The 22,691-nt window shown below is 35.5% G+C and overlaps 1 protein-coding gene across 1 annotated transcript; it reads left to right on the top strand.

Moving 5' to 3' along the window:
* Positions 1-7,883: 7,883 nt before the first annotated feature.
* On the top strand, positions 7,884-22,600 carry rgs11 (regulator of G protein signaling 11). The gene is made up of 17 exons (XM_051703847.1): positions 7,884-7,992; positions 8,898-8,994; positions 9,639-9,689; positions 11,454-11,560; positions 11,659-11,710; positions 12,738-12,796; positions 12,946-13,022; positions 13,471-13,552; positions 15,615-15,680; positions 15,989-16,012; positions 16,331-16,392; positions 16,529-16,642; positions 17,907-18,022; positions 18,898-18,985; positions 20,164-20,302; positions 20,961-21,043; positions 21,130-22,600. The coding sequence occupies exons 1-17, from the start codon at positions 7,930-7,932 to the stop codon at positions 21,263-21,265; spliced, it is 1,416 nt and encodes a 471-aa protein (XP_051559807.1). The 5' UTR covers positions 7,884-7,929; the 3' UTR covers positions 21,266-22,600.
* The last annotated feature ends 91 nt before the right edge of the window (positions 22,601-22,691 follow it).

Genomic DNA, 22,691 nt, shown 5'->3' with positions numbered 1-22,691 from the left:
TACATATTCGTTTATAAAAATGTAAGTGTATATGGGAATAGAGTCCCATCTGGGTTAATTATTTAAACTAATTACATTAGTTTCCTTCGATCTGCAAATGTATATCGCCCATAACTGAATTCATCACAAAATAACTACAGAAAGGGCATTTCACACTTAGCTCAGTAAAGAGCGACACGTCTCATTGGCGCTCCTTGTGTACTGGAGTAGCATACGGTACTATGGCCAGAGGCTTTCTATGGAGGGTGACCTACAAGATTATGGAGCTATATATGTACCAAAATTCTGCGCGCGCAAAATTGTTTTTGGAGCATGCAAAATGATATTTTGAGCGCACAAAAATGTTCTGTGCGCGTAAGATGATATTTTGAGTGAGCAAGTTGATATTTTGGGCACAAAAAAGTAATTTTGCATGTGCAAGATGATATTTTGAATGCACAAAAAGCTATTTTGTACGCGCTTGAAATCAGTTTCGTAAAGCAATGTATCGTCTTGCAAAGACTAATAAATTTTTTTGCGTGTACAAGATTTCACTCGTTCTCTCTCCTTGTATACCCTCTGAGTGCGCACGGAACTTTAGACTGCTTGTTTGCTTTTCCAACAGTATTCCGGCAAGTCCCGCCTCCTACGTCAGGATTCGCTATTAAAAGCTCTGCGATTGGACAGTTGGGATTGCTACAGCAACCATGAACATCTCAGGCACAATGCTCCAAGTTCAGAACACACTTTATATAATGTATGGAGTTATCATTACAAAAGATATTTACCCCATTAATTATAGACATACTAGGAATACTGTAAGGCCTAATTTACTGTAATGTAAGTTTTTCAAAATATAGTAGCCTGGGATCATGCAATGCTAAGGATTTCTTTCTATTTTTTTAAAACGTTTTGCAGTCTCAAACAATTGAGGTTCAATATACTGTACATTTAATTTACCCCAAACTATGATAGGAGACATAATTGGCCTCTTTTCCTTTTCTTCCATTTCTTCTCCAATTTTGCCAGAAGGGTTGTGGTAGAATGCATAAACTTCATAAAAACAGCATACTGAACATTTCAAGATACCCCCAACTTTGAAATGCAAACAGAAACCGCTTTTCTAATTTATTATCAAGAATAGAATGTTAATTTAGTTATTAAATTATAATGTTCATAATATTTATAATATATAAGGCTGTCGAAAAAATAGGAGAGGACACACTAAAGAAGGTGGACAAAATAACATGTTTATTAAAAAAAATTATATTTCATATAATAATAACAAAAAGAAGGTTTTGTGGTTTCTGGTCCATGGCAGACTGTAATCTGGTCACATTTATTTGAATAAACTGCTCTCTCAGAATATCCTGTGCAATAGATAGAAGTCAAATTAAGCTCCTCCAAAACTAAGTTTTACACACGGGAGAGATTAAATTAATATAATTTCAGATGAAAGTGGTAGCTAACATGGCCAAGCTAGTAGCTACGTAAGTGTAACTTGGTAACCTAGATAACCAAATACTAGCCAAGAGAACCATACTAAGAGAGCTAGCCAGATAGTTAGCTAGCTAGTAAGCCTATTGGCAGCGTACAGACTAAAAAATATATTACATAAAGGTTAAATAAAAACAGTTAAGTCAAAAAAAGAGCTGCTTTCATGTGGTCATAATGTGTTACACATTTCCTTTCTAGAAAACAAACTATCACCCTCTCCTCTTCTTCTTGTTTTTATTAGCAGTATGATCTGTGGTCTAGCCAGCCAATCAAAATGTACCACCTCATCTCTGATTGGCTGAAATTCTGGCACATTATAATGCTGTGACCTTGTTGAGCATTCAAACAGTCAAAGCTATGAGCACACGCAGAGAGGGTAGGAGGAGAGAGCGAATGAGATCTTGCACACGCAAAAAAACAGTGGAGTTACGTAAATTTCAGAATTCTGTGCAAAATCACATTCAAATAAATGTTTTCAAGTGCAAAACAGCGAGTATTGATGCGGACTACCACCCCTGGAGTCACGAGTTTGAATCCAGGGAGTGCTTAGTGACTCCAGCCAGGTCTCTTAAGGAACCAAATTGGCCCGGTTGCTAGGAAGGGTAGAGTCACATGAGGTAACCTCCTCGTGGTCACGATTAGTGGTTCTTGCTCTCAATGGGGTGTGTGGTAAGTTGTGCATGGATCGCAGAGAGTAGCATGAGCCTCCACATGCGAAGTCTCCATGGTGTCATGCACAACGAGCAACATGATAAGATTTGTGGACTGACGGTCTCAGAAGCGGAAGGCAACTGAGACTTGTCCTCCACCACCTGGATTGTGGTGAGTAACCGTGCCACCACGAGGACCTACTAAGTAGTGGGAATTGGGCATCCCATATTGGGAGAAAAGGGGAGAAAATATAAAGAAATGCCTTTCACTAGAAACTCGTCAGTCAATCACTGTATTGAGGAATGAAGGCTATACAATGCTTGAAATAGCCAAAAAAAAAAAAAAACTGAAGATTTCATACAAAGGTGTACACTACAGTCTTCAAAGACAAAGGACAGCTGTCTCTAATAAGGACAAAAAGAGATGTGGAAGGCCCAGATGTACAACTCAACAAGAGGATAAGTACATCAGAGTCTCTAGTTTGAGAAATAGATGCCTCACATGTCCTCAACTGACAGCTTCATTGAATTCTACCCGCTCAACAACAGTTTCATGCACAACAGAATTGCAAAGAAAAAGCCACTTTTGAAAGAGTAAAACAAAAAGAAAAGGTTAGAGTTGGCAAAGAAACACAGACATTGGACAACAGATAATTGGAAAAGAGTGTTATGGATCTTAAACTCATTGAGCTTTTGTGGGATCAGCTAGACTGTAAGGTGCGTGAGAAGTGCCCGACAAGACAGCCACATCTATGGCAAGTGCTACAGGGAGTGTGGGGTGAAATGTCACCTGAGTATCTGGATAAACTGACAGCTGGAATGCCAAGGATCTGCAAAGCTGTCTTTGCTGCACATGGAGGATTTTTTTGATGAGAACTCTGTAGTTTAAGAATTTCTGAAAAAATAAAACAAAATAAAAAAAATCAAATTGTAATAGTAATTTTTCACATTATTAATGTCCTGACTATACTTTGTGATCAGTTGAATGCCACTTTGGTGAATAAAAGTACCAATTTCTTTCCATAAGAGCAAAATCTGTACATTATACCAAAGTACATTATACCACCAGTGTGTGTGTGTGTGTGTGTGTGTATATATAAGTATATATATATATATATATATACACACACAGTGGTGTGAAAAAGTGTCTGCCCCCTTCCTGATTTCTTATTTTTTTGCATGTTTGTCACACTTAAATGTTTCAGATCATCAAACAAGTTTAAATATTAGTCAAAGATAACAAGTAAACACAAAATGCAGTTTTTAAATGAAGGTTGTTATTATTAAGGGAAAACAAGATCCAAACCTACATGGCCCTGTGTGAAAAAGTGATTGCCCCCTAAACCTAATAACTGGTTGGGCCACCCTTAGCAGCAACAACTGCAATCAAGCGTTTGCGATAACTTGCAATGAGTCTTTTACAGCGCTGTGGAGGAATTTTGGCCCACTCATCTTTGCAGAATTGTTGTAATTCAGCCACATTGGAGGGTTTTCGAGCATGAACTGCCTTTTTAAGGTCATGCCACAGCATCTCAATAGGATTCAGGTCAGGACTTTGACTAGGCCACTCCAAAGTCTTCATTTTGTTTTTCTTCAGCCATTCAGAGGTGGACTTGCTGGTGTGTTTTGGATCATTGTCCTGCTGCAGAACCCAAGTTCGCTTCAGCTTGAGGTCACGAACAGATGGCCGGACATTCTCCTTCAGGATTTTTTGGTAGACAGCAGAATTCACGGTTCCATTTATCACAGCAAGTCTTCCAGGTCCTGAAGCAGCAAAACAGCCCCAGACCATCACACTACCACCACCATATTTTACTGTTGGTATGATGTTCTTTTTCTGAAATGCGGTGTTACTTTTACGCCAGATGTAATGGGACATACACCTTCCAAAAAGTTCAACTTTTGTCTCGTCAGTCCACAGAGTATTTTCCCAAAAGTCTTGGGGATCATCAAGATGTTTTCTGGCAAAAATGAGACGAGCCTTAATGTTCTTTTTGCTCAGCAGTGGTTTTCGTCTTGGAACTCTGCCATGCAGGCCATTTTTGCCCAGTCTCTTTCTTATGGTGGAGTCATGAACACTGACCTTAACTGAGGCAAGTGAGGCCTGCAGTTCTTTGGATGTTGTTGTGGGGAATTTTGTGACCTCTTGGATGAGTCGTCGCTGTGCTCTTGGGGTAATTTTGGTCGATTGGCCACTCCTGGGAAGGTTCACCACTGTTCCATGTTTTTGCCATTTGTGGATAATGGCTCTCACTGTGGTTCTCTGGAGTCCCAAAGCTTTAGAAATGGCTTTATAACCTTTTCCAGACTGATAGATCTCAATTACTTTTTCTCATTTGTTCCTGAATTTCTTTGGATCTCAGCATGATGTCTAGCTTTTGAAGATCTTTTGGTCTACTTTACTTTGTCAGGCAGGTCCTATTTAAGTGATTTCTTGATTGAGAACAGCTGTGGCAGTAATCAGGCCTGGGTGTGGCTAGAGAAATTGAACTCAGGTGTGATAAACCACAGTTAAGTTATGTTTTAACAGGTGGGGCAAACACTTTTTCACACAGGGCCATGTAGGTTTGGATTTTGTTTTCCCTTAATAATAACAACCTTCATTTAAAAACTGCATTTTGTGTTTACTTGTGTTATCTTTGACTAATATTTAAACTTATTTGATGATCTGAAACTTTTAAGTGTGACAAACATGCAACAAAATAAGAAATCAGGAAGGGGGCAAACACTTTTTCACACCACTGTATATATATATATATATATATATATATATATATATATATATATATATATATATTGCCTTATTGTGTATTTTTATATATACTTATATTTTTCTATTCACTTTTTATTGTTATTCCATTTGTTATTATTATCTCTGTCTTGTTGTTGTATTGTTTGTGCACTGGAAACTTCTGGCACCAAGGCAAATTCCTTGTATGTGTAAGCATACTTGGCAATAAAGCTCATTCTGATTCTGATTCTGATCAATTTGTGGCACACATATAACTCCACACTATACTAGGTTAGCATAGCAACGCATAAACTCGGCGGTTCCACATTATGGGCGGTACACTGGCGAGGAGACAAGAGGCCGTTTTTTAATGGATGTCTGTGGATGAGATGCTTCAGTGTGCTGAATAAACTGCTTTTGTGAGGAAACAGCTCATCACTTAATGCACTGACCTCCTGTCTACTAATCTGCAAAAAAAAAAATTCACTAAATAATGCTTTTGGAATGAAATATATGTGGTGTTTACTACGATAAAATCGTTGTTTTATAAGAGAAGACACGGACAATTTTGCGACAGGTAGACAGATAGCTCTCCCCATTAATTTGTATGGTATCCGCAAACAGTGACTACTCTCGTTAAATGCTAAAAGCGAGGAGGTTGGAAGATCTCTGCTGTGACCCCAAAAACTACTTGGACGCTAAAAATATATTAGGCCTTGTAAACAAAATATCAAAACAAGTGGAATTCATTTTGAAGAACACTTAAGTGTGCTTGCTTTAAAGCAAGCTTTTCAAGCAAAACATTTCACAAGAAAGGGTAGGTTTTAAACTGTATATATATATATCAATCTATGTACTGTTCAATATTTACTGTAGAAAGTATTTCTGGTTTAAAAGTGGAACAGGTTCATAGTAAATGCTACATATATAATATAATTAATTATGATGTATTTTGTTGCCATCAACAACAGAGAAAAACATAGAAACACTGACTATAATAAAATGGCACATCAAACATTATGAAATGGCATGAAAAGTCCTCTTGGTTTGATATTTTTATGAAGTAAATAAAATTTGAGAACTTTTATACTGAGATAACGATCTCCGTGTTTTTACGATAGTAGACAGCATAACGGTCAACTTGCGTGTTACGACAGTAAGTCACCGTTTGTGGATACCATACTAATAAATAGGGAGATCCGTAAACTGACACCTACCTGTCGCAAAACTGTCCGTGTCTTCTCTTATAAAACAGCAGTTTTATCGTAGTAAACTCCAAACAGAGTTCATTCCAAAATTATTCTTTAGTGTAGAACATGTAAAAGTTTGGCGGACAGGTGGTCAATTCAAGTGATGAGCTGTTTTCTCACAAAAGCAATTTATTCAGCACACTGAAACATCTCCTCATAGACATCTATTAAAAAAAATCTTTGGTCCTCTCACCAGTGCACCACCCATAGAATGTGAATATGGGACCGCCGTGTTATGCATTTTGTTGCTTACATTATATGTTGTAATTGGTAGAAGGGCGTTTGGCTATATATCAATTTAATTTAAAGCTGAAGTATGTAACTTCTGTGATAAAATACTTTCTCCTATCCCAGGTCAATATTCAGAGACAACTATTATTAAGCCATTCACAGGTTAATTTTCTTGAAAACTGAAAGCAGTGTGTTTCTGTTGCGCTATGAAAACTCTGTTAGTTTTGAGTGACCCGCTTATACTCGCCCCAACAACATTTCTAAACCAATGACGTGAGTTGGGAACGGGACTATCTCTTTGTTTGACCAATGGCAGACGGGAGGCGTATTCAGAAAGCTGTTTTGAATACAAAGTTATTTTTGCAATAGAGCCCAACAGTCTGGTTCCTGAAGTAAAAATCCCATTCATTTGTCCCATAGATGAATTGATTTTCAACGATAACTTATAAACCTTTAACCTTTAACGATAACTTATAAATGTGCCTTGGAGCGACCGCGCGCTTCCATGACACACTGTAAATGACGTAATCGAGTCGGTCTCCCTTCACCCTTAATCTACTTATATATTTGTACATATCGGGATATTTTGCAATAAATGTAAAATATATTGATTCTATACTTATACAAGTTATATATTCAATGACATCATTTGCAATGCTTCATGGGATTGAATTTGTACCTTCATAGAAGACAGTAAGTACACAGCATTGTAACTTTGACTTTATTTCAAATAGTTTTTTTTGCCTCAAAACAGAGTTGGTTGGTTTGGTTCATGGCTCACAACTCTTTTATGAAGGATTTGATTAAAAGTCTATGGAAGCAATGAATAGGGAAAATACTTTTGGAACCCAGACGGCTGAAAAAGTGGGCAGTCACTGTTGCGTTCCATTCCGTTTGGTGGTGCTACCCAGATATTTTGGGGGCCACTGTAGGCCTACTTTATTTATTAGCATGGGTAACCCCTACATGTAGGCTAAAGACAGTTCTATTATGGATTATGTGTACACCTGCAGTTTTCACACTGCTGGAAAGTGACGACAGAGTACAATTCATAATATATTGAACAATCGAATGGATAATAATAATTTGTTTCAGATAGCGGTGTGACATGCTTCATACTTTATCTAAAATTAGTAACACATATTGTTCTATCGCAGACATATTTTTTTTCTAATTCTTCTATAATTGTTATACATACATTTTTATGACCTTATATTTAACGACAAACCACATGGTATATTTTAAAAAACTGTCACGCTGCAGGACTGTTTACATACAGTAAATGACTTGCTAAGAAAGCAAAAAAGTGATTCAAAATAGTACAAACTGTAAAAGTTACAGCACCTTAAATGTACACTTTCTCAATACAGTCATATAAATGTTAACCTAAAAATATTCAGAATATTTGACAACTACCAATATTTGAAAACACCACTGGGTGGCGCTATTTTACGGCTGATTTTAACACATGTGGTACTCGAATGTAGCGCCACCCCACCGCCTCTCCGCTGACGGGACACCAGACTCTCTAAACATCAGCATCACTATCCAGCTTCAACTTCACATCCATAGCACAAGACGAGCCGTGAACATGACCATCAACACGCTCAGTCAGGATGGAGTGCAACGACAACAAATGCCCTGCCTGACCAAGGTAACCCTAAAAGTTTAATTTCATGTACATCTTATAGAGCTGCTGTAGAAAAGACTCTTTTTTTTTTTGCAAAAAAAGTTTCACCCTGTAAATCAGAGTATAGGAACACTTTTTTTTCTCACATCATTGCTTTATACCTTTTCTGTTGCAAATAATTTCATTATAATCACATTGAATATCATTTACAACAATGCTCTATACTGTATTTCACATTAACTAAGGGCTTTACCTACTTTTATAGGCTATTTCTCTTATTATGAATTTATGCTTTAGCTGCTTTTTTTTTTAAGGTTAAATCACCTAAATATTTATGGAATTTGTCTTCCAATAGGCTACTTAAATAATCAAACCCATTTTACTCTAATTGTAAAATTAAAATGTATTAAGGTATGCGTCCTGGTTGTTTTATGTCTTTATTCTATGCATGGATAGGAACGTATTATATATATATATATATATATATATATATATATATATATATATATATATATATTTTAACGTTTTTTTTACCATTTGTAATCACATTTTGCTTTGTGTGGTTCACTTAAATAGTCCCATGGAGTGACATTTGTTTTAAAGTACATATGTTGCATGTAGTTCTCAATTACTGTAATATGGGGGTCATTAAACAGTAAGTATAACAATTAGACAATCTTTTTTTTTTCTTTAAGTTGGTTTAAAATGAAGTTGGGTGAGTGCAGGTACATTTTTTCCCCTCTATAGTTTAGTTGAGAAATGTTTCTATTTAAAATGGTACTGTGTGAAGGGCTAAACCATTTAGCGTCATATTTTAAAACAACAGCAATGACATATGATCATAAACTGTCCCTCTTTACCTATAGCATGTCACACTGCAGGACACTGCTGTAACTGCTTGATATTTCATGTCCACTGGTTGCTTACAGATGGAGCGGATGATAATATCCATGCAGGACCCTGATATGGGCATCAAGCTGCGCAACCAGCGTCTTCTTATTACAGTCATACCACACGCAATGACTGGTGAGCCCCACTCTTTCCATTACTGCATTAAACTTCAAGCATCACTCACACTCTCTTGATAATCCCAAATGGACGTGGCTGTTCTGCTTATTTTCCAGTCACTGACTTGTTATGGCATGATTACAGATACCGGTGAGGCATGACTAGAATAGCGTCTCATTATTATTATGGAAATAGTGTGCATTTCACAGTTAAGTATCTATGCATATCTTGGAAAGTCTTGAGTGCACATGAGGACTGTGAATCAATAGAAGCTTGCGCAGTGAAATTAGACTCCTGTGTGCAGGTTTAGCCTCTGTGCTCATTTTTCTTGCTATTAATTAGTCAAACTGTGCATGTTTTGCACCTGCACTGTTTCTCAGAGGACACAGGGCTACGTGTGAATGAACAAATGACTATTTTTGGCAAACAAGAGAAATGTAAGTCAAAGTCACTACTAAATCAAAGTCAACACTTAATTAAATGTTTAGGCTATTTGTATAACTGATTTATTTAACAGTAGGTCTTTGAAAACTTGCCCAAATTAACTAAAAAGGGATAGCGGTCAGTTCTGCTATAGGATAGATAGATAGATAGATAGATAGCATATTTTTTGGTGTCTGTGTTTGCTTTTGTTAACTGCAATCATATGTAATCTTATACAGGCACTGACATTATTGAATGGCTGATTAAGAAGTATTCCATCTCTGATGAAGGTAGGACAGTAATGTGAACTGTATCTATTTCTCATATTAAACTGATGGTACAGTGGAGTATAACATTTTGAACCTCTTAATAGGTACTTAGATCACTTTATACCAAATGTATAATAAAAAAAGAGATGTAAATATCTATAAATATCCATATGAACAGTATATGCAAATGTATAGTAACGCCATGGCAACCAGACATCACACCCTACACATTGTAAAAAGTGGTAACAACAATTTTCTCATAATTTACTCACTCTCATGCCATCCCAGATGTGTATGACTTTCTTTCTTCTGCTGAACACAAATGAAGATTTTTAGGAGAATATATCAGCTCTGTAGGTCCTTTCAATGCAAGTGAATGGTGACCAGACCTTTCAAGCTCCAAAAATCACATAACGGCAGCATAAAATTAATCCATATGACTCCAGTGGTTAAATATATGTTTTCAGAAGCAACATAATTAGTGTAGGTGAGAAACAGATAAATATTTAAGTTCTTTTTTTACTATAAATCTCCACTTTCACTTTCACATTGAAAGTGAGGATTTATAGTAAAAAGGACTTAAATATAGATCTATTTTTCACCCAGAGTGATCGCATCACTTCAGAAGACGTTTACGTTTATGCTGCATTTATGTGATTTTTTGAGCTTCAAAGGTCTGGCCATCATTCACTTGCATTGAAAGGACCAACAGAGCTGAGATATTCTTCTAAAAATCTTCATTTGTTTTCTGCAGAAGAAAGAAAGTCATACACATCTGGGATGGCATGAAAGTGAATAAATGATGAGAGAAATTTTCATTTTTGGGTGAACTATCCCTTTAAATTAATCTTGTTGTTGTAACCTATTGTATTAAGGCTTATTCAGGGATGTATTTTTGACTTGTAAAAAATCAGTTAATTTGGATGTTACCCCATGAAGCAAAAATAAATAAATAAATAAATAAATAAATAAAATGCATGAAGCACGTTTTAGGTTAAAAAAACATTTCAGTGCACTTTTAACAGAGTAGCATCGTGGCAGTTTTTCTCAGGCTAGCACCACTCATATCTTCAGAAAATGTATAAATGTAGTTCTATTCATTATTTTACTGCATAATATAATAATAATGTAAAGGTAATACATTTAAAGGAAATAGTAAAAGAATGCTCACAGCATGTCTTAGTCTGTGTGTGGGTTAATTTCCATGTTCTCTGCTGTGGTGTATTTTTTTTAAGCTTTCCAATTTCCTGTGTTTGTGTGTGTGTGTGTGTGTGTGTGTGTGTCTTGAGGTTGTGGCCTCTGGAGATAACATTATTCTCCATGTGCAGTCCTTAGGGGGGCTTCAAAACATACACACATGCACACACACAACCCCAAGGGAACTGAATTGCTTATTAGTGTTGCTTTGGTGCCACAAAGTTCGATTTCTGTAATGTTAAGTGAGGTGTGTGAAAGATTTTAAAGGTAAATACATAAATGTCACAAATAAAAAGAACATATGGTTTTTGCGGGTCTGAAAGCCTTATTAAACAAGCCGTGCTTTACACAGCTGTGCCTGACATAAACAAGAGTTTGGCAAATCTCTCCACTCCAGTGAGGGAACAGCTAGTCAAGGGTTGGACTGGAATGTTTGTATTCCCATATATTTTTTCCTGGTTTCAAAATTTGCACACTATATTTTCCCCCCGATTGTCCTCATAAAGCTTTAGTGGGCTTTGTTTTGTATGTACTGTACCTGGGTGTGTATGTAGTACGTGCATTTGTTTTTTGCTTATTTTTAATTAGAGGCATTGCACATTGGACAAACCCTTGTGAAGTATGGTTACATCTACCCTTTAAAAGAGCCCAGAAACCTTACTCTGAAATCTGATGATTCACCATATCGTTTTCAGGTATGCACACACACATTATTATATTTGCATATAATTCCAAGTTAAACTTTCATCATCAAACACAGTATCTAATGAATCTCACTCTCTTTCTTTATCAGACACCATACTACTGGACATCAACATGCTGGCCTGCTTCAGAGCTAGACTATGGTGAGTTCTAAGTGCCCAATAAAGGGATAGTTCCCCCTGTCATCATTTACATGCCCTCATGTTGTTCCACATGTTGTTGATGTTATTTCTTCTGTAAAAACACAAAAGGAGATGTTTTACTAAATGTCCAGGCTGCCCTTCTCCACACAACAAAGGTAGAAAGTCAAACTTGGCGCATGCTAACTGAACACGTGAGAACCAATGACATTGAATGTGACAAACAACAATGCAAAACATCTCCTTTTGTGTTCCATATAAAAAGGAAAGTCATACTGGTTTCGAACGACATGAGGTTGATCTAATTTTTGGTTGAAAAGAATAATTCTCTCATCATTTACTCACCCTCATGCCATTCCAGATGTGTATGACTTTCTTTCTTCTGCTGAACACAAACAAAGATTTTTAGAAGAATATCTCAGCTCTGTAGGTCCATACAATGTGAGTGAATGGTGACCAAAACTTTAAAGGTCCAAAAGCATATAAATGCTGCATAAATGTAATCTCCAGTGGTTAAATCCATGTCTTCAGAAGCGCTATGATAAGTGTGGGTAAGAAAAAGATCAATATTTAAGTCCTTTTTTACTTTCAATCTCCTCTTTCACATTCACTTTCACATTCTTCTTTTTTTTTGTTTTTGGTGATTCACATTTCTTGTGCATATCGCCACCTACTGGGCAGGAAGGAGAATTTATAGAAAAAAAGGACTTATATATTGATCTGTTTCTCACACCTATTATATCGCTTCTGAAGATATTGATTTAACCACTGGAGTCATATGGATTACTTTTGTACTGCCTTTATTTGCTATGGCTACCATTCACTTGCATTGTGAGGACCTACAGAGCTGAGATTTTCTTCTAAAAATCCTTGTTTGTGTTCAGCAGAAGAAAGAAAGTCAAACACATCTGGGATGGCATGAGGGTCAGTAAATGATGAGAGAATATTTTCATTTTTGGGTGAACTATCCCCTGAAGGGGAAAACCAGACAAATATATGTACGTTTATTTATTTATATGTTATGTTTTAGCAATCTACTTGGCCAAGAAGAACATTCGTAAACAAGGAGAACTGATTGACTATGAAAAGGTAATTATCCAAATCCACAACATCTACCTCCTAGTTAGTCTAATAGGTGGGACTACTAGTCTCTAGTATCTATCTAGTAAGACTCATGTAGTCCTGGAACCATGGAATAATCTGTTGTTCTCTCTCTCTCTCTCTCTCTCTCTCTCTAGGAGTGCTATAATGCTTTACATAAACGTATCAACCACACCTGGGACTTTGTTGTGATGCAGGCAAGAGAGCAGCTTAGGTAACTGTCCTCACAACACACACACACACACACACACACACACACACACACACACACACACGTTTACTACATATATACATATAAACAGAGACATACCATATACTTCTAATGTTTTATGTTTTTTTACATAAAGCTAATTATATTTACAATAGACTAACCCTAACCTACACCCCAGCCCTAAACCTAAAAGAAAACATTGCATTTTTACAATTTTCAGAAAGAATTATTTAGTTAATATATTGTTTTCACAAATTGAGGATGTCCCAAATGTCCCCAAAGGAATATTTGATCAGATTTAGCTTACTTCTGAAGACAAATTTGCCCAAAAGTATAGTTAAGGATGTATAGTTAAGCAGCTATAATAGTTGTATTTATTTTTTTATTTTTTTTGTTATGGCATTTTTACTGTATGCTTGTAATTGGCCATGTTATGTAATTTTATGCTAAGGGCATCAAAACAGCGTCGGAAAGCCGATCGTATAGTGTTGGAGTGTCAAGAACAAGCGTACTGGCTAGTGAACAGACCTCCTGTGAGTACTCAACATGATAAATTCACAACACTAACACTATCTGAAAGGTACCATGGTATTACTTGTTTTTTTTTCACATGCACCATGGTTATGCCATGGTAGTAATTGAAATACCATGGATTAGCATGTAAATACCATGATACATGTATAGAATAATTATCCTGTTCCATGGTATATATTAAAATGCCATGGTTTTACCATGTTTTTGGACGGTACATAAGAAAACCAGGGAAGTACCTTTGAGTACCATTTAAATACCATGGTACATGAATATATTAATCATTCATTACCATGGTATATATAAAAAGTACCATGGTATTACCATGTTTTTGCACATGTACTGTGGTAATACTATGGTATTTGAAATACATTGGAGTACCATGTAAATAGCATGGTACATGTATACAGTAATTATTCAGTACAATGTTATTCATTATATCAAATTGCCATTTTTGGCAAATTTGGTAGTTTTTTTGGACATGTACCATAAGAATACATGTTTAATTTTTTTGGACATGTTACCACGAAAATGCCATGTTTCTGAACCAATACCATAGTACTTTTGAACTAAATACCATGGTATATCTCAAATTACCATGGTATTACCTTCTGTAACCATCGCTGTGCCATGGCAACAGTACTTTTTTGTAAGTAAAATGCTTCAAATGACTATAATGTGCTGATAATGTATAATGTGTGTGTTATACATTTACAGAATTATCAATAGCCCCTCAATGCCACTAACATGTAACTACATAAGAACATACATACGTTTTATCCAAGCCTTTTATAAATGTGATACAGACTTCAAAGTGTGCTGAACGCATTAGCCCATCATGCGGCAGGGCAATGCCTAAACTGCAGCGGCATCTGTGCCAGTTCGACACGTGCCCACATATCTGTATCCAGCCTTTGCTTATAAAATATTCAGCTAGTTGGTTAAAAGCAGGAAAAAGGAGCAATGGGAACAGAGCGAGAGGAGAGGGCAGATTCTTGCTAATATTAGAAAAGAAAAGGAGAAATAGAGTGGAACAGATTAGTGACTTCAAAATGCACACTCATGAATGCACACACAAACACACACAGAGGGAAATGCAAAGGATATGTGGATTGATTTTGCCTGTTTTTATTTTTTTAGACAAATGAGGTAACATGATAAAAAGTAAACCGGAAGGATAGAGTTAAGGGCTATGTATTTGCATCTGTGTGTGTGTGTGTGTGTATCTCTAATGGTTCCATCTTTTGGCTGAGCACTTAAGAGGATATAATATTACTAAGTGACTATGTGTGTTTTAGTGGCCACTAGTGTACACTGCATATGCATGTGTGTGTGTGTGTTTGTGTAAGCGCTCTTGCACAAGAGCATTTTAATGAGGAATCCAAATGATGATTTAATCTGGGAGGGATTTAGAGACCATTTAATTCCTACACAGCCAGTGTGTGTATGTGTGTGTGTGTGTGTATGTGTGTATGTGTGTATGTGTGTGTGTGTGTGTGCGTGCGTGCGTGCGTGCGTGCGTGCGTGTCTGGATACAGAGTAAATCCACCTGCGAGATATGACTTGGATTTGGGTTAGTTTAAAAGGCTGGAAAAAACAAGGTTTGGAACATTTGATAATTTTAATGTCAAAAAACAAAATAATACACAAATCAAACACTGATTGACTACAATGGAATATAATTAAAGGAATATTCTGGGTTTAATACAAGTTAAGCTCAATTGACAGCATTTATGGTATAATGTTGATAACCACAAAAATATATTTGGACTAATTTCTCTGTTTTTTTGTAAGCAAAAATCGAGGTTACAGGGAGGCACTTACAATGGAAGTGAATTGGGGACAATTTTAGGAGAGTTTATAATTTTATTAAAGCACTTACATTAATTCTTCTGTTAAAATTCGTGTTATTTGAGCTGTAAATTTGTTTAAACCGTAAATTTTACAGTAGTTTTAGGGTTTACGGCATTACGTTACATGTATATATATATATATATAAGAATGTCATATTATGTAGAATAATGTAAACTCTAATTATATTGAAGTATGTTTAATATTTTTCAGCCTGGAGTGCTGGACATTCTAGATCATGGACCAGAGAGACGGACCATGAACACAAGAGTACAACTGGTCAGTGAGCTGACCACCACAACACAACTAAACACTCCCAAAACAACACATTATGCAAAGTTTCAAAAATATATGAACAAACATTCACAGCTGAATCGCACATGTTTAAGCATCTTCTACAGCTTTCTTTCTTTCTCTTTCTTTCTTTTTTTTTTATCATGCATCCTTATTCAAGTAAGTAATCGCTGAATGCTGCTTCATTTCCTGCTTTCATCTCTTTCATTTCATGCCAGTATCATAAAATTCATAATGTATGCAAATGTTAGATATCCTAATAGATATTTTGTCATTGCTAAATTACAGAAAAGAATGCAGAATTCTACAAAAAAGAGGTACAGTAAGTTATCTGAATGTTAATTATTTGTCTTTTTATTACTGTTTTTATTATGATGTATAAATATGTTTTAAAACAGTAATACATTTAAATAAAATATTATATATTTTTAATATGTTATATAAATTATACATAATTATACTTTTATTATTATTGTCATAAATATTTCTATATCTTAATTTTTGTAATACTTAAGTCTCGTAATAAGTGTTGGATTTAGTAATGCACAGTGTATACAACCAAATTACGTAGGACATTTAGTTTACATCATGCATTAGTGTGTTTTTGTGTTTGTGTGTATGTTAAATGGCTTTAGATTGAACACAACAGGATAGGCCTGGGGAGAAACCGTGTCAAGTCCTCAATTTGCCTCGAGAGGTACTGAATGTGTGTTTGTGTGTGTATTGCTCCGCAATAGCTAATGGACTATGTCCTTAAAGGTTTCCTTTTTAATAGACATCTGCTGACAATAAACCTTTCTAAAGGCCTTGTGTGTGTGTTTGTGTGTTTGTAGTTTTGTTAAGTACTGTGAGCAGTACCAACCACATGACCCTATAATGCAAGGATGCCTTCCTAGCAACCCCTGGATCACAGATGATGTCTTGTTTTGGAACATGAACACCGACACGTGAGTCAAAAAAACATAAACACACATAAGTTACTATTGGTAATGTTTTATATAAAACAAAACAAAACTGTTGCCTTTTTTTTTTGTTCAAAACCTCTAACTCTACATATTAAAATAATATTATAGGTTCAAAACAAGTTAAGCTCAATAGACAATTTTGTGGCATAATGTTGATTACCACAAAAACTAATTTTGACTTGCCCATGCTTTTCTTTTAAAAAAAGCAAAAATCTAGGTTCCAGTAAGGTACTTACGATGGAAGTGAATGGGGGCCAATCTGTAAACATTAAAATACTCACTGTTTTAAATGTATAGACACAAGACGTAAAAAATATGCATATTAACATGATTTTTCTGTGATAAATTTGCTAAAGTTATAGCCAATTTTACAACTTCGTTGCCATGACGATGAAATGTCAACAAACCCTAAAACGACTGTAAAAATAGCTCTAATAAAACATGATTTTTACAGAACAATTAATGTAAGTGCTTTTATAAAATTATAAGCTTCACATTTTTGCCTTTAAACCCTCCAAAATTTGGCCCCATTCACTTCCATTGTAAGTGCCTCACTGTAACCTCGTTTTTTGCTTTTTTGAAGAAAAGGAGGGACGAGACTAAATTATTTTTTGTGGTAATCAACATTATGCCACAAATTCTGCCGATTGAGCTGAAGTTGTATAGAACCTGGAATATTCCTTTAAACCTTGTTGCATAAACCATTTGTGCTACGAAAATGATAGCTCATGAATGACAGCTATGAATAATACCTTAAATAATGCTGCTTATTGAGTAGAGGTGTGCTATTTCTTTTCTAAGTGTTCGGATTTAAGTTTTTTTGGCCTCGTGAACAGTAAAACACTGAAAAAAGGAGGGACTGAGCCAAATCTAGGAACCAGAATAGAGACATGTGAATGTGCTCTTTTTCTTATTTTGGCCAGTAAGCACCTAGCAAACACCCAGAATACCTTAGCACCCACCCAGAACTTCTAAGTAACCACTTAGCAGCTCCTTCAGCAACCATTCACAACACTCTAGCACCGTGTTGGCGAGTTTTATATGGGTAATTATGACTCTACTTATGACTCTAAAATATAGCTTGTTTATGGCATAAATGGGTACAATTGCAGAATGTACCTTTAAACATTTTAAACTCCTAAAAAATAAATATGCAAGTGGCATAAATAAATATGCAAAACGACCTGTTTGAACTCGAAGGTCAGTAAGGAATTCCTCTGTATAACTATGTGTTTTCCTGAAACAGGGTTGCTGTGCCGACTAAACTTCGTGTGGAGCGCTGGAGCTTTAGTTTCATGGAGCTGCTGAACGATCAGTTGGGCAGAAAAGAGCTTCTGATTTATCTGGAGAAAGAATTCAGCGGTATGTATATACTGTGTATATATATATATATATATATATATATATATATATATATATATATATACACACACACACACACACACACACACACACACACTGTTATTCAAGATATGGTCTGTTAAAAATACCGTTTGAGGTCATGTATTCTATGAACAGTCAATTGTGCAGTTGTATCATAATAACCTTCACAAAAAGTACTGTGGCACAGTGATGGTATAAAGTGTTAATACCACAGTACTTTCATACATAATATACAATGACACTGAATTATTAACATATTCATAAAAAAAAATGGTACTGTAATACCATAGTACATATTAGGTGTATTTAACTACTATGTACTATCATTAAAGTAAATACAATACAATGTACTTATTGTGTAACTACATGCTATTATTTTTTACAACTGAGGTTGATGTATAGGTAGGTTTAGGGTTAGGGTTATGGTTTAGGTTAGGAGTGGGGGTTGGGGTAGGTTACATTTAGGATTAGAGGTAAGGTTAACAGTGTAACTACAGATGTAATTAAATGCAGATAATTTAATTGAAAGTGCAATGCAACAACACATATGTACATTGTATCAAATGCTTAAGTACATAGTTGTTAAAGACACCTAATATTAAGTGGGTCCCAGTTGTCTGTGATTTCAACCCAATTCTGAACAGGAGCCCAGAACCATCTTTCCCCTCTGTACTGATTTTGAAGTTTAATGGGAGCTCATCCCATTTTTATCCTGCTGCACACTCTGCATGTATCAATAATGTAACATCTTTTCACATTTCTCTCTCCCTCATTCCCTCTCTCTCTCATTCCTTCCCTCTCATGCTCTTGTTCTTTCTCTTTTTCATGGTGCTTACTTTCTCTCTTGTTATCAGCGGAGAACTTGTGTTTCTGGCAGGCCTGTGAGGACGTACGTCACGGCGAGACCTCAAAAATCCCTGAGAAAGTGGAAGAGGTTTACAAGTACGACTTTACAATTCATCCATGTTACAATGTATTTTACACATTTGAACTACTCTAATATACCATGTTCACTTCTGTGTGCCTTTAGTAGTGGGAAGTTGATGCATAATGCCTATGCTTTTTTAACCGTTTAAGAGAACAAATTAATTATAAAAATGTTACTAACTACAGTCTTGTTCAACACGAAATAGGTATCTTTTTAAAGCTTAGAAGCTGTACTCTACAATGCATGTAGGCATTATGACCACATCTGAACAAGTGCTTTGAAATATGCAGAAAAATCAGAAGTGTTCTGTTTTGATAATTTATTAATAATTTTGCACTGCACATACTGTATTATTGTAATCGGTAAAACATCAAACTGATGAAATAGCCATGTGCCATATGTCGTTGGAAAGCTCTCAAAGAGTAGAATACAACCAGCCTATTTGTTTTACTCATGGACAAATATATAGTGAGTATTAGCTAAGTATATATCTTTGACATACCTGTTACATGTAAATAGGTGTTGCTTTTGTCACGTTTTCGCTTATAACTTCATGAAAAACAAACAAAACATAAAATATCACATACCATAACTTAGAGGAGACGATTATCTTTAAAACAAGCCCACACAAAATGTAATCAGATGCAATGATCATTAGATAATCCACATGAAGCACAATGTGCACACAGCACACAATGTGCTATCTGGCTAAAATCACATTAGCTTTCCTGGATCAGATGATTCCATCGGAAAATGTAGTATGTTGTCCAGCAACACTAAACCAATTGTATTAGGATTCAGATTGCTGAAACCAGAGGTGGAAGTCATCCAAATATGGGCAGAGAGGATTGTTCACTCTAATTACATATAGCCACTAGGAGATGGTGGAAAGTACATGACACAGAATCAATAATGGCTCAAATGACCCAGAATGAAACTAAATGAGATTTCGTTACTCATGCCTGCATGTTTTGGAGAGAGAGCATACCTTTAGTCATTGTTGTATTTGCATGTGTAATTAGTTCTTTTTATTATGTTTTATTTGTTTGGAGAGGCTTTTGGACACTTGGAGATGTTTTTGGATGCTATGATAATCTTTTTTTTGTTGTTTCTTTTTTTTTTTTTACTTATACGCCTTAAATTTTAAGTAATCAAAACAAGCAAGTACAATATTCATTTTCATTATAATCAGGCAGTTTCTGGCCCCTGGTGCAAGTCGCTGGGTGAATATTGACAGCAAGACTATGGAAAAAACCCTGGAAGGACTCAAGAATCCTCATCGTTTTGTCCTGGACGATGCTCAGATGCACATTTACTTCCTCATGAAAAAGGTACGAAGTTTAAGTTTGTGTTCATTTAAAGGAAACTTTTGGAGTTCAAACAAAAATGAAAATTCTGTGATCATTTACTCACCCTCATATTGTTCCAAACCTGTTTGACTTTCTTTTTCCTGTGGAACACGCAGCAGATGTTTAGCAGAATGTTCACACTTCTTACTGTACATACAATGAAAGAATACAAGTTTGAATTTGCAGAAGCACAAAGGGAAGATTATCAGTAAATAATGGTCTAAATTTTGGTATGTTCCTCACATAAAGTGAACAATTGGCTTCAGAAGAGTTTAAATATACTGCATGAGTCATATGGACTACTTGAATGGTACTTTTATGGTGCTTTTTTGTCCTATCTGGAGCTTGACAGCCCCTGGTCACCAAATGTTTTTGTTGTATGGAAAAGAGCAGCATCAACATTCCTCCTAAACTCCTTTTGTGTTCCACAAAAGAAAAAGGTCATGTGAGTTTGGAGCAAAATGAGGGTGAGTAAATGAGGAAAGAATTTTTTAATCTATTGAAACTATTGGTGAACTATTCCATTTATACAATGAATAATTGAATCAAATAAATACAGAAAAACAATGTTCCTATTGTTCCCAGGTAATAATTTCAGGCCATAAGCACAATAACAAATCTACTTTGTTTATTTATTTAGGATTCATACCCACGTTATCTCAAGTCAGAGCTCTATAAAAATTTATTAGCTCAAGCCATAGTACCACAGGAGGCCAAGAAAAGGTAAACATGAATCATGTTTACTTAAATATGTATTGATCAGTCTGCAAGTGTAGAGACATCTTATCAGTGTGTGTTTGTATGTCCAGTGTGTTCCCGTTCATGCGTCGTCAGCGACACTCCAGTCCCTCCCCCGCGCTCATCACCCACAACACAGATGATGATGGGAAGGCCAAGAACTCTAACTCTATCAAAATCAATTCTGGAACAGCATCCCGACTTTAAACACGCAATGTTTTTTTTTAATATTTCATGTGACCTTATCTTACCTAACACAGTTGCAAATGTAGACATCTGCATTGTTTTTTATTGCTCTCTACAAAATAGATATTGTAGCTTTAAACTTAAGTTTATTATTTATAGAGAATGCTCCTCTATTCATATTTCTCTGCTACACAGAATTACAGATTTCATGCATAAGATACAAGACGTAGCAATAGTGCCTTCAGGCACTATAACCATACTCATTTTAAAATGTTACAAGTCTGTAATTTTTTTAGTGTTTCAAGTGTAAAGCCTGCTTTTCACATTGTCTAGTCCTTTAAATGTTTTTATCTGTTTATTTGATATTTTTTCCTGTCTGCTAATAATGCATAATTTTACTGTCTATTTTCATTTATTAACAACGTCATATTTTATGAGCACACTTAAGTGAATACGTGATGGGGAATGAAACAGTTTGTATTACAAGACAGTGTACTGTAAACCTAATCTCTTGGATTAAAGTAAATTTCTATTAACCATATAAAGGACTGTATATAGTCTTGAGGAAAGAAATGTCAAAACGTAGCACCTGAACACAGTAGCATTAAAGGAATATTTTGGGTTTAATACAAGTTAAGCTCAATCGACAGCATTTGTGGCATAATGTTGATTACCACAAAAAATAATTTAGACTCATCCTTCCTTTTCTTTAAAAAAGCAAAAATCGAGGTTACAGTGTGGCACTTACAATGGAAGTGAATGGGGCCAATTTTTGGAGGGTTTAAAGGGTGAAATGTGAAGCTTATAATTTTATAAAAGCACTTACATTAATTCATCTGTTAAAACGTATGTATTATTTGACCTGTAAAATTGTTTAAATCGTCATTTTTAAAAACAGTCGTTTAAGGGTTTGTTGACATTACATCATCATGACAACAAAGTTGTAAAATTGGCTATAATTTTACACAGAAAAGGTATATTAGCGATTTTATCACACTAAAATCATGTTAATACGCATATTGTTTATGTCTAATGTTTACAGATTGGCCCCGTTCACTTCCATTGTATGTCAAAGGAACCCAGATTTGTACATTTTTTTACAAAAAAGGAGGGGCAAGTCAAAATTTATTTTTGTGGTAATCAAAATTATGCCACAAATGCTGTCAATTGAGCTTAACTTCAATTGAACCCGGAATATTCCTTTAAAGCAACAACCCCCTGAAAGGTTAGATGAGGTCACTACTAGAAAAAAAAAAATGGTCGCTTAAAGAGATAATTCAACCAAAAATTAAAATATTCTCTCATCATTTACTTACCCTCATGCCATCCCAGATATTTAAGACTTTCTTTCTTCTACTGAACACAAATGAAGCTTTTTAGAATAATATTTAAGCTCTGTAGGTCCTCACAATGCAAGTGAATGGGTACCAAAATGTTTAAGCTCCAA

This window comes from Myxocyprinus asiaticus, chromosome 7 (genome assembly GCF_019703515.2).
Source record: "Myxocyprinus asiaticus isolate MX2 ecotype Aquarium Trade chromosome 7, UBuf_Myxa_2, whole genome shotgun sequence".
Taxonomy (NCBI): Eukaryota; Metazoa; Chordata; class Actinopteri; order Cypriniformes; family Catostomidae; genus Myxocyprinus; species Myxocyprinus asiaticus.
The sequence above is the reverse complement of the archived record's forward strand: the minus strand, read 5'-3'. Positions and strand labels throughout refer to the sequence as shown.

Coding starts and splice junctions, on each gene's coding strand:
- rgs11 (XM_051703847.1), top strand. CDS start 7,930: ATGACCATCAACACGCTCAGTCAGGATGGAGTGCAACGACAACAAATG. Junction 16,393..16,528: donor TCCTCAATTTGCCTCGAGAG/GTACTGAATGTG, acceptor GTGTGTTTGTAG/TTTTGTTAAGTACTGTGAGC. Junction 21,044..21,129: donor CCACAGGAGGCCAAGAAAAG/GTAAACATGAAT, acceptor TTGTATGTCCAG/TGTGTTCCCGTTCATGCGTC.